This window comes from Pantherophis guttatus, chromosome 15 (genome assembly GCF_059756535.1).
Source record: "Pantherophis guttatus breed Tessera chromosome 15, ASM5975653v1, whole genome shotgun sequence".
Taxonomy (NCBI): domain Eukaryota; kingdom Metazoa; phylum Chordata; class Lepidosauria; order Squamata; family Colubridae; genus Pantherophis; species Pantherophis guttatus.
Genome location: NC_142077.1, coordinates 6,067,501 through 6,080,329, shown reverse-complemented (window position 1 = coordinate 6,080,329; position 12,829 = coordinate 6,067,501). Strand labels below are relative to the sequence as shown.

Sequence of the window (12,829 nt, the reverse complement as noted above, 5' to 3'; positions counted from 1 at the left end):
AGGAGGAGAGAAGAAAAGAGATAGGAAGGAGGGAAGAAGAGAGAAAAGGAAGGAAGGAAGGAGAAAGGAGGAGAGGAGAAAAGAGATAGGAAAGAAGAGAGAAAAGGAAGGAAGGAGAAAGGAGGAGAGAAGAAAAGATAGGAAGGAAGAAAAGAGAAAAGGAAGGAAGGAAGGAAGGAGAAAGGAAGAGAGAATAGAATAGAATAGAATAGAATAGAATAGAATAGAATAGAATAGAATAGAATAGAATAGAATAGAATAGAATAGAATAGAATAGAATAGAATTCTTTATTGGCCAAGTGTGATTGGACACACAAGGAATTTATCTAGGAAGGAGCGAAGAAGAGAGAAAAGGAAGGAAGGGAGGGAGGGAGGGAGGGAGGAAGGAAGAAAGAAAACAGAAAGGTAAGAAAAAGCTAAAGACGGGTAAAATAAAAAGAGTGAGGGAGAAGACAGTCCAATTCCACAAATACATCCTCTTTAAACAGCATGTAAAAGATGCTATTTTGTCGGGAGCGTGACCTTCCCCAGTCTAACCAGCTTTTGGACCACAACTCCCATCCTCAGCACAGGCTGGCAGGGGCTGATGGGAAGCCCGGTCCAATCCTGAATCGAAGGATTCCCCTATTCTGCCTGCCTGCTTTGAAAGACAGGAGCTTCCCAACCTCGTTCCCAAAAAAACTGGCATTGTCTCCGAACGTATCCAGAGATCAATTCCGAGTCCCTGCGCCAGCTCTGAAGGGTTGGGGGTGGAGGGGGGGGGCTGGATCAGTCCCACCACTTGACCCCTGGGAACTTTTCAGGGGGGGGCAATGGAGGGGGCTCGCAAAGCCTTTCCACCAGCTCTTTGTGTGTAGGTGCGTCTGTGTGAAAAACGACGACCCTTTCTTGGCTGCTCACTTGACCTCAGACCCACCCGACGGCGGCTTTCACCCCCCCAAACACTAGGACCACTGAAATATCGTGTCCCCCCCCTTCCCTTCCTAAAAGGCCTGGGAGAACAAATCCCCTCCCCCCCCGCCAATCCGCACAGTCAGTTTCCTTCTGTCCAAAATAAAAGCGGGAACTTGTGTTAAGAGCGGGCGGGACAGAAGGACGCACCTCCGTACCCTTCGGGCGCCCCAAGAGAAGGAGGGGGGGCGGTCCCTTTCATAACCACAGGCTTCCTTTCACTCACTCACTCACACACACACACACACAAGCACAACCTCCAGAAGACAAGGCAGCATTCATGCTGGGCGCTTCTCCAGGAAGCCCGGCGGCCTGGCACAGCCGGAGAAGGGGAAAATCCAGCTGCCGGCCTCCTTCCTGCGTTAATAATCCGGCTCTAGGGGTTCGGGGGGGGGGGGAGACTAGGCTCTCCCGGCTGACACAATTAAAATTGGGCTGCCTGCCGGGCGGGAATCTTGGGAAGGGGCTGGGTCCTGGATCGCAGCCCCTGATGACCTCCACTTCGGGGGTGGTCCATCACTAGCCAGACAGGGGCATGGGGGGGGGAGGGGGGAAGGGAAGCCCACCCTGAGGCTGGGAAGCCAGGTGGGAGGAGGTGGAAGGGGTAGGCCCAAAGGGATTCAAATCCCGGTGCTACAGATTCGCTATTGGGACCGCGTGGCGGTTCTGCACATCCGCAAAGCGTTTTTGATGATGTGCGGGTAGGCGGAAGCTCGAACCGGGCTGAACCGGTAGCAACTCACCCCTAGCTCAAAGACCTCCGACTGTGAAAAAAAATCACATTTTCCCACAGGGCTTGGGAAGCCCCACTTTTGCAGTGCAAATCACAGCGAGCCTTGAAATGCCCTCCTAGCAGATGTAAAGGAAAAGAGGAAACACGCTTTCCTCGCCCCCTTTCGATTAATTAGCTAAACGAAGCCCCCTCTTGTGCAGAAGGGCGCTGACGGCGTAACCTAGTAGGGTAACGAGACGTCCACAAGCAAATGACCAAGCTTCTGAGAGCATCAAGGATTCCTCATCTACAGAGTTGGAAGGGACCTTGTAGGTCATCTAGTCCAGCCCTCCCCCACACCGAAGCAGGAGACCTTACACCCGGGATGGCGAACCTGTGGCACGCCGAGCCATATCGGTGGGCACGCAAGCTCAGCTCCGGCCCACATGCACGTGCCGGCCAGCTGATTTTCGGGCCTTCTGGGCCCACCAGAAGTACAGAAACAGGCTGTTTCCTGCCTCCAGAGGGCCTGTGGGGGTGGGGAAGGCCGTTTCCGCCCTCCCCAGGCTCCTAGAAAGGCTCTTTCTTGAACGTCTCAAGTGATGAAGCTCCCACAACTTCCGAAGGCAACGTCTGTGCCACGGGTCGATTGTTCTGTCTGAAAAAAAATGAGATTTCCCTTCCAACTGGAAAAAGTGCCACCGTTTTTGCAAAACAAGACACTAAACGTGGCACTCTCTTTAGATTTATTTTCTGTACTTAAGGTAAGATTCTAGTCCTCGGTGTGCTTGGAAGCATGGAAATTGATTGCTGGGTTGTTATTGTTTTTTTCTGCTTTAGGCTGTCCAACGGGGGGGGGGGGGAACCTGGGGATGCTTGGCAATTTCCCCCCCTACCCATCTGTTTATTTTAGCCACACAAACTCCATTTACCTGAAGGATGGCAGGCAGCGCCAATTCTGGGAAACCAATCGTGTGAGACTGGCTGTGGAGATATTCTAAAGTCAGGTCATACAGCTGTTCAAGAAGACCATCCTGGGAAGGGAGAGAAGAGGAGTGGGGGGGGAAAAAAACCAGTCAAAATTTGAAAAGGGTTTCTGAAGGCCAACTTCCCACCGAAGGACGGGTGCAACTACAGCATTCATAACCCAAAACTGAGTTAAATCAATGTTGTTGTTTTGTTTTTTCAACTTGGATACTTTAAGTATCTGGGCGTTGAAGCCCCCACTTCTTTTTCTTTTTTTAAATCATTTTTATTAAACAGTTTTGGGGGGGGGGTTTTGAAAACAAAAACGAATCTTTTACAATTTTCTTCTTTTCAACAATTTCGCATCGGTGGATATTTCTTACATATCCATTTTTTTTTCTCCCTTATTTCAATTTATCCTTTATACATATAATTCTAATATTGATTTATTTACATAGATGCATATTACAAACTATTCTAAAAATACAAGTTCCAGGTATATTAGTAAAGAAAGAAGCAGACATCCTGCGAGCTCCGGAACTTAAAATTTTAAAATAATTAAAATGTTATTTTACTAAGCTTTCGTCAGCCATCTGCTGACATCGTCAAGAGTATTAAACTACCATTACAGAGAACTCTGCCTTTATATGCCATTAATGAGAAACTAACATGGCCGACCACAAGGTCACGGACAAGGCAGCAAATTGCAATAGTTGACAGGCTAACATCATCCCCCACTGATAAGCAAGCTAGGAGGGAGGAAACAGTAGAAATTAAGCCTCCATCATCCAGCATGACAACAGCAAAAACAACACAGCTAATTATAAGTGGGAAGGGCCTGTTACACGTGCAATGGCCAAATTGATTAATGGCATATAAAGGCAGAGATCTCTGTAATGGTAGTTTAATTCTCTGATGATGTCAGCAGATGGCTGACGAAAGCTTAGTAAAATAAAAGTTTAATTATTTTAAAATTTTAAGTTCCGGAGCTCGCAGGATGTCTGCTTCTTTCCTTAATAGATGCATATATATATAACAGTGTACATAATTTCGTTCCTTTGATCTGCATCGTTTCTGTTTCCTCTTGTTTGTTACTGCATTTCCACTCCTCTATCTTCCTCATTTACTCTTTCCTTGCCTTTTATCCCTCTCCTCTAACCGTTCATACCATTTTTATTTTTATTTTTTTTGCTTTAATTTATATGCCGCCCTTCTCCGGAGACTCAGGGCGGTTTACAATGCGTTAAGCAATAGCCTTCATACTTTTGTATATTTATACAAAGTCAGCTTATTGCCCCCACAAACTGGGTCCTCAATTTACCTACCTTTGAAAGGATGGAAGGCTGAGTCAACCTTGAGCCTGGTAAGATTTGAACTTGCAGTAATTGCAAGCAGCAGATGTTAATAACAGTGCTTTAGTCCACTGTACTACAGGCTCTTTGTATCTCATTTCTCCCACACTATATAATATTCTGTTTCCTCCTTTTCTTTTATTTCCTTTGTAAGTTTGTCCCATTTCTGCACACTCCAAAACTTTTCTAATCAGATTGTCTTCCGTTGGTATATTGTTATTTTTACAATTTTGTGCATATGTTATTCTTGCTGCTGTTACAATATGTATAATTAAATATTGTATTTTTTTTTTCGTAAGTCCCTGGAAGTAGTCCTAATAAAAATATTTTTGAAGTCCACAAGTCTTAAAAGTTGCCATGTATGGACAGCCCTGCCTTGAAAATTATACAAAGCTGCCCACTTCGCCTTCCCACGACTTACCCGGAAGGCCTTCTCCTGCAGGTTAGCGTTAGAGAGCTTCAAGATGACGGCAAAGTTAATAGGCTTGGCACTCATTCGCCCCGGTTTCTTGTTGAAATCCACCTGTTGGAAAATCTGTGGAAAAAACGAAAAGCAAAGAGAACGGACAGATCAGCTGGGCATCCATGGAAGAGAAAGTGTGGGAAGATACAGCTAGCAAATTTTGGATTTTGGAAAGCCCAGGCTGGCTGTCTTACCTGGCCACTTTGATTGTCTCCAGCCTGCAAAAGTGAACTTGATATAGGTCAGTGTTGGCAAACTTTTGCGGCACCAAGTGCCAAAGCGGGAGCCCGCTTGTGTGAGCGGGAGAGCTCCAGAAGAGCAGCTCCCTGGCGCGCATGCAAGGGAGTGCCCGGAAACCGGAACAGAGCTGAGCTTCCAGTTTCCAGTGCGGAGCTGAGCTTCCGGTTTCCGGCATACGCATGTACGCTGGTTGCCCAATCTTCCGGTTTCAGGCATGCCCACATATGCGAAGACCAGCTGGCCGGTGCACATGTATGTGCCGGAACCTGGAACAGCAACAGGTGACGGCTGGCGTGCCCGGAGAGATGATTCTGCATGTCACTTCCGGCACGTGTCCCATAGGTTCGCCATCACGGATATAGGTTGTGTGTGTTTTTTTTTTTTTTAAATAATTCTTTCTTGGATTGTCCCAAAGGTGCTTTTTCACGAGGCAACTGGACTTATTTTATTTTATTTACAGTACAGTGCTTTACAGACGGCTGTAAAGCATTGTGAAGCGGTATATAAGTCTAAATGCAATTGCTACCTTCCTTCTTTATTCCCTCCCTCACAGTGGTTAGAATGCAGTATTGCAGGCTAACTCTGCCCACTGCCAGCAGTTTGATCCTGACCGACTGGCTCCAGGTTGACTCAGCCTTCCATCGTTCCGAAGTCGGTAAAACGAGGACCCAGATTGTTGGGGGCAAAAGGCTGACTCTGTAGACTGCTTAGAGAGGGCTTTAAGGCACTGTGAAGCGGCATATAAATCTAACTGCTATTCCTTCCTTCCTTCCTTCCTTCCTTCCTTCCTTCCTTCCTTCCTTCCTTCCCAGTGGTTAGAATGCAGTATTGCAAGCTAATTCTGCCCACTGCCAGCTGTTCGATCCTGACCGACTGGCTCCAGGTTGACTCAGCTTCCTGTCCTTCCGAGGTCGGTAAAATGAGGACCCAGATTGTTGGGGGCAATAGGCTGACTCTGTAGACTGCTTAGAGAGGGCTTTAAGGCACTGTGAAGCGGCATATAAATCTAACTGCTATTCCTTCCTTCCTTCCTTCCTTCCCTCCCTCTGGTTAGAATGCAGTATTGCAGGCTGACTCTGCCCACTGCCAGCTGTTCGATCCTGACCGACTGACTCCAGGTTGATTCTGCCTTCCATACTTCCGAGGTCGGTAAAACGAGGACCCAGATTATTGGGGCGGGTCAAAACAATATTTTGTCTTATAAGACAAAAAGGCTGACTCTGTAAATAAAACTCCGGTATATATATATATATATTTTTTTTTTAATTTGATTTATATGCCGCCCTTCTCCGGAGACTCAGGGCGGCTTACAATGTGCTAAGCAATAGCCTTCATGCTTTTGTATATTTATACAGCTTATTGCCCCCACAAACTGGGTCCTCAATTTACCTACCTTAGAAAGGATGAAAGGATGAATCAACCTTGAGCCTGGTGAGATTCGAACCTGCAGTAATTGCAGGCAGCTGTTCTTAATAACAGGGTGCTTTAGACCACTGTACTACCAAGGCTTTCATATAATGTACTACAAGGCTCTCATATAATGTCCAAGAGCTATTGCTATTGCTATTACCATGCTGCTCCATGGCCCCCGCCCCAAATTTAGTCTAACCCAAATGCCAGCTCTGCACCCCCCCGCCACCCAGCCCCACAGCGGCACAAGGCTGTGGACCCACCGATCCGAGATATTAAAAAATAAAAAGGCGAACGATCATTATATCTCCCCGTTTGGGCAAATGTGCTTTCCTGCCCCCTTCTTTCTCTCTCTCTCTCTCTCTCTCTTCACACAGCTCGGTCTTTGCCAAAGAGCACAGCGGCGATGCCGCGGGGAGGCGGGGAGCGAGAGGGGGGGGCCCGCCCGCTTCTCTGTGCCAAGAGAAGCATAAACTGTCAAGGCACATCACCGATTTCCTGCTCATTTCCAGTGACAGTAGCTTGGGGAATATCGGCACTCCGAGGGACCTCACAAGAAGCCCGAGCTGTCATCGTGCTGGTGACAAAGTGAGGAGGGGAGGAAGCCAAGCGGGAGAGAATTAACGGAGAAAGGAGGGATTGCATTAGGTTGCTCCGGATGAGGAGAGCCTGCAGTTCCAGCCGAGTTTTGGGGTTTTTTTTTGCAAATTCGGGAGTATTTATTTATTTATTTGTTTGCTTTAATTTGTATACCGCCCTTCTCCAGCAGGACTCAGGGCGGTGAACAGCCAGAATAAAACAGAACATACAAAATTTAAAAACAGTTTAAAAATGATTAAATATTTTTGGCCACAATTTAAAACAACCCAATTAAACCCAATTAAATTTAACCAAAACAGTGGGATCAAGCCAGCCCGGCTAGGTGAAATAAATAAGTTTTCAGGGCCCGACGAAAAGTCCAGAGGTCTGGTATTGTACGTATCTCTGGGGGGAGGTTGTTCCAGAGGGCGGGCACCGCCACAGAGAAGGCTCTCCCCCTGGGGGTCGCCAGCCGACACTGTCTGGCGGACGGCACCCTGAGGAGGCCCTCTCTGTGCGAGCGTGCTGGCCGGTGGGAGGCTATTGGTGGCAGAAGGCGGTCTCGTAAGTACCCCGGCCCTAAGCCATGGAGCGCTTTAAAGGTGGTCACCAACACCTTGAAGCGCACCCGGAAGACCACCGGGAGCCAGTGCAGCTCGCGCAGGAGAGGTGTCACATGGGAGCGCCCCGTCGCTCCCATAATCCCCTGCGCGGCCGCATTCTGGACCAGCTGGAGCCTCCGGGTGCACCCCAGGGGGAGCCCCATGTAGAGAGCATTGCAGTAGTCCAGGTGGGAGGTGATGAGTGCCTGAGTGACCGTGCGTAGGGAGTCCCGATCTAGAAAAGGACGCAACTGGCGTATCAGGCGAACCTGATAAAAAGCCCCCCTGGCCACGGATGAGTAGAAGGAAATCTGCGACATGATAGCAGCGTTCCAATATTTGAGGGTCTGCCGCAAAGAAGGGGGGGGGTGTTCCACCTATTTTCCAAAGCACTTTGAACGCAGGACAAGAAGCAACGGATGGAAGCTAACCCAAGGAGAGAAGCAACCTAGAATTAAGGAGAAACTTCCCGACAGTTGAGAACAATTAACCTGTGGAACAGCTTGCCACCAGAAGTTGTGAGTGCTTCATCCCTGGAGGTTTTTAAGCAGAGCACGTTATCTCGAGCGGTATAGGGTTTCCGCCTTGAGCCAGGGTTGGACTAGAAGACCTCCAAGGTCCCTTCCAACTCTTTTATTATTCTGTGGATTTGAAGACTGCCGGGGGGGGGGGAAACTCCCATCTGGCCCTTTGCTGCATCGATGCAAAAGGAGGCGACATGACAGTAGCAGACCAAATTAGGGAGTCTTGAGGCGGGGCGAGGGTCTCTTTTGGAGTTTTAGAAATCGGGGAGGGGCAATCACTATTAATCCCATTCCTCTCTCTATTACAGGAGGGGAGGAAGCAGTAGTGGAGTTCCAAAAATTTTACTACTGGTTCTGTGGGTGTGGCTTGGTGGGCGTGGCAGGGGAAGGATACTGCAAAATCCCCATTCCCACCCCATCAGCTGGGACTCGGGAGGCAGAGAAATAGATGGGGGCGGGGGCCAGTCAGAATTTTTACTACCGGTTCTTCGAACTAATTCAAAATTTCCGCAACCGGTTCTCTAGAAACCGGTCAGAGCCTGCCTGAAACCCAGCTCTGGCGCAGGAAGGCTGAGAGTTAAAACTTCACTTTCCTATTTTCACCTTTATTTGGGGAAGGGGAAGAGGGGGAGGGGCCAAACGGATTCGCATTTTGCAGATTTAAGAACAATTTCAGCATAAAAAGAAGGGACGAGCCTGGGACGGTTTCCCAGCCAAGCAGGCGGCCCTGAATTATTTATTTATTTATTATTTTATTTATTTATTATTTTATTTATTTATTATTTTATTTATTTATTATTTTATTATTTTATTTATTTATTGGTTCGATTTATATGCCGCCCTTCTCCGGAGACTCAGGGCGGCTTACAATGCATTAAGCAATAGCCTTCCTACTTTTGTATAGACCTGCTTAGTAGGGCTTTCGGGGGCCCCCTAAGAGGTGTTCTTTTTTTTATACAAAGTCAGCTTATTGCCCCCACAATCCGGGTCCTCATTTTACCTATCTCGGAAGGATTGGAAGGCTGAGTCAACCTTGAGCCTGGTGAGATTTGAACTCGCAGTAATTGCAGGCCGCTGGCAGCTAAGTGCTACTTAACAGCACTTTAGTCCGCTGTGCCACCAAGGTTCTTAAATGCAATCCCTCCCCAAATTTGGTGCAGGAAGAAGGGACATGCTTGGGATGATTTCCCAGGCAAGCAGGCGCCTTGCCTGAATTCAATGCAAGCCCCCCCCCACCCCCCCAAATTTGGAGGTTTGCATTAAGGAATGCAAATATATATATATATTTTTCTCTTTTGCAGCATCTCAAATTGTGTGTGCACAATTGGTGTTTCTTCCCAAAGCTCAGCCAACCACATTTCCTTCCCGCTCCCACCCAGGAGAGGAGGGGGGGAGAAATGCTGCCCCCCCCCGCCCCCACAGCATCAGATGTGACGGAGGGCCGAAAGGCCAAAGCAGCGCAAACCGCCGGAATGTCTGCGGTTGGTCAAACGCGGCTCGCCTGGAGGAAAGGCTGTTTTCGACACACACAAAGACACACACAGAGAGAGGAAAAGCAGGGGGGGGGCCACGCAGCCATGCAGAAGCCACAAGGAGTCCTGGGGAACGCAGGAAGCGAAAAGGATGTGGTGAACAAACAACATTTGCAGCAACATTTCGGGGAGGGGGTGGGGAAAACCCACAACGGCCTTTCCCCCCCCACACCGCTTCCTGGCGATGAGCAACGAACCGAGGCGGCTTAGTTAAGTCCCCAAAAACACCAGCCCACAATCCCTCCCACCGATTGCACCATCTGCCACCCGTTTTTCTATTTATTTTTTGGTTAAAACTCACACAAGGCACTTTTGGGGAGTTAAAGCAAGGGTCACAAGGAGACCTCGAGTGAGGAAAAGAATAGCAAGGGGAACGCTTAAAATAATCGGAATTTATTCTTACTGTGTTTCCCCCCAAAATAAGACCGGGTCTTATATTAATTTTTTGCTCCAAAAGAGGCATTAGGGCTTATTTTCCAGTTAGGTCTTATTTTGGGGGGAAAATATGGTACTAAATGCATCCATCTGGATGACGATTTTAACTGGGGCTTATTTTGGGGGTAGGGCTTATATGAATAGAATAGAATAGAATAGAATAGAATAGAATAGAATAGAATAGAAATATGGAATGGGATGGGATGGGATGGGATGGGATGGGATGGGATGGGATGGGATGGGATGGGATAGAATAGAATAGAATAGAATAGAATAGAATAGAATAGAATAGAATAGAATAGGTCCCACCTCTGTTACTCTATGTTCTGCGCTCAAAATAAGTCTAAAGCAGTGTTTTTCCTACATGTCCAGTTTAAGAAGTGTAGACTTTCAATTCCCAGAATTCCCCATTTAGCACCTCTATGTGTATTTATTAAGGTAGGAGATACAGTATTTTATGAGGTAGGGCTGTTTGCCTAATTTTAGTTTTGAAGGCCAATTATTTATAAGTTGTAAATATTATTTATTTACCCGCTGCCCTGGTAAAACATCGCCCGTATACATTTCTGCTGTATTTTGCATGCTCTGTATCTTAATAATGCTTCGTGTCTTTCTTTTTTTTAAACTTTCGAATAATAAAAACACAGACATTCTAATGCCGGTGGTCCTTGACTTACAATCACTTGTTTACTGGCTGTTTGAAGTTACATCGGTTCTGGGAAAAGTGACGTGACCTTTTCCCACCCATTTTAGCACCCCCGGGGTCACATGATCAAAATTTAAGAAATAGAAATAGAATAAACAGAGTTGGAAGGAACCTCGGAGGTCTTCTAGTCCAACTCCCTGCCCAGGCAGGAAACCCTACACGACTTCAGACAAAATGGTAATCCAACATCTTCTTAAAAACTTCCAGTGTTGGAGAATTCACAACTTCTGGTGGCAAGTTGTTCCACGGGTTAATTGTTCTCACGGTCAGGAAATTTCTCCTTAGTTCTAAGTTGATTCTCTCCTCGATTAGTTTCCATCCATTGCTTCTTGTCCTGCCCCCCTCAGGTGCTTTGGAGAATAGTTTGACTCCCTCTTCTTTGTGGCAACCATTTAGATGCTTGACAATTCCGATTTATGACGGTTGCAATGTGTCTCGGGGTCACACAATCTCCTTCTGACCAGCAAAGTTGACCGGGGGGGAGGGGGGAGCCAAATTCACTTAACAACATTGCCACTAACTTAACAACTGCATGATTCACTTAACAACGGTGGCAAAAAAAAAAGAGGTTGCAAAACGGGGCACTTAACAGCTGTCTTGTTTAGCCACATAAAATTTTGGGCCTAATCCTAAACATCTGTAGTTTGTTTTTTGTTTTGTTTTTTTTGCTAGAGCCAAGTGTCAGGTTACGATGTCGTCTCAAATAAACTGCATTTCCAAACAAATAGTCTTTGATGAAATCTTTCATTTATTGAGCACAACAATCTGTCCCCGACGCCATCGTAGTCAGCACTGACCTTCTGACCCCAAACCCCCCCTTTCTGTTCCCCAATTCCCTGCGTCTCATTGGCCATCTTCCAAGTCACTCTCCCCATATCTACTACTTCAGCTCACAGGAATGTCCCCCCTCCCATCCCATCTCCTACGGGGATGATATCTTCAGGGAAAATAAGTAGGTGAAGAGTCAAGCGTCCTCTTCTCTTCCTTAGGTCAGCACTGGAGTGCTGACACCAAGATTGTCTTGGGCACCGCCCCGCCCCTCCCCCGAACTTTGCAGGTATACAATTTGGAAAAAAAAACCTTCTTTTGACTGACACTCACCTCCAGAATGAAAGGTAGGACTGGGATGAACGTCTGTGTGCTCTCCGACAGCAGGGTTAGCGCCCGGACACAGTGCATGCGCAGAGGGTAGAAACGAGCTGTTGGTACCAGCCTGGCATAGGAAAGGGGTTAAAAAAAAACAAGTGGGTCGAAAACCAGGGACGGACCAAAAAGTGAACTACGTACGCCATTTTAAAAGGGGGTGAGCGGTACAAGTTTGTATATAGATAGTCCTCAATTTATGGCTTGCAATAGGAAAAAGGCTCGATTTAAATCAACTCGATTTAAATCATCCCCTTTACAGAGCCACTGTCATCACTGCTGCGAAATTGTGCGAATGCATCAACGCAGCGCATGTTTTATCTCAGCTCGGAGAGCTTGGATTCAATTCTAAGAGCCCTGGTGGCGCAGCTGACTAAAGCACTGTTATTAACATCAGCTGCCTGCAAATGACTGCGAGTTCAAATCTCACCAGGCTCAAGGTTGACTCAGCCTTCCATCCTTTCTAAGGTAGGTTAAAATGAGGACCCAGTTTGTGGGGGCAATAAGCTGACTTTGTATAAAATATACAAAAGTATGAAGGCTATTGCTTAACGCATTGTAAGCCGCCCTGAGTCCCCAGAGAAGGGCAGCATATAAATCAAATTAAAAAAAAAAAGAAAAGAAAGAGAAAGAAAGGGAAAGAAGGAAAGAAAGAAAGAAAGAAAGAAAGAAAGAAAGAAAGAAAGAAAGAAAGAAAGAAAAGCTGACTTTGTATAAATATACAAAAGTATGAAGGCTATTGCTTAATGCATTGTAAGCCGCCCTGAGTCTCCGGAGAAGGGCGGCATATAAATCAAATTTAAAAAAAAAAAAAAAGAAAGAGAAAGAAAGGGAAAAAAGGAAAGAAAGAAAGAAAGAAAGAAAGAAAGAAAGAAAGAAAGAAAGAAAGAAAGAAAGAGAAGCTGACTTTGTATAAATATACAAAAGTATGAAGGCTATTGCTTAACGCATTGTAAGCCGCCCTGAGTCTCCGGAGAAGGGCGGCATATAAATCAAATCAAAAAATAAAATAAAATTGAACGAGTTTACCCCAAAAAAAAAAAATGTAAACGTTGCCGAATATACAGCCTCTTAAAAGCTCCATTTCACGCTGAATACACTAAATTACGAATGTATCTTAAAATAGAAAACGACCTTGAGATAAGATTTTTAATTCGCAAAAGCATTGTATGAAAATAAATTGGATAAAAATAAAAAAATTAAAAAATCCTATT

At 46.3% G+C, this 12,829-nt stretch overlaps 1 protein-coding gene across 1 annotated transcript in view; it reads right to left on the bottom strand.

The window, feature by feature from the left end:
* NOC2L (NOC2 like nucleolar associated transcriptional repressor) overlaps window positions 1–12,829 on the bottom strand; it is a 59,252-nt gene that overhangs the window by 25,621 nt on the left and 20,802 nt on the right. Inside the window, exons 12-14 of the mRNA XM_060694173.2 lie at window positions 11,574–11,685; window positions 4,403–4,516; window positions 2,596–2,697 (exon numbers count right to left, since the gene is read on the bottom strand). Coding sequence (XP_060550156.2) covers window positions 2,596–2,697; window positions 4,403–4,516; window positions 11,574–11,685 — 328 coding nt within the window. The remainder of the gene's footprint in view (window positions 1–2,595; window positions 2,698–4,402; window positions 4,517–11,573; window positions 11,686–12,829) is intronic.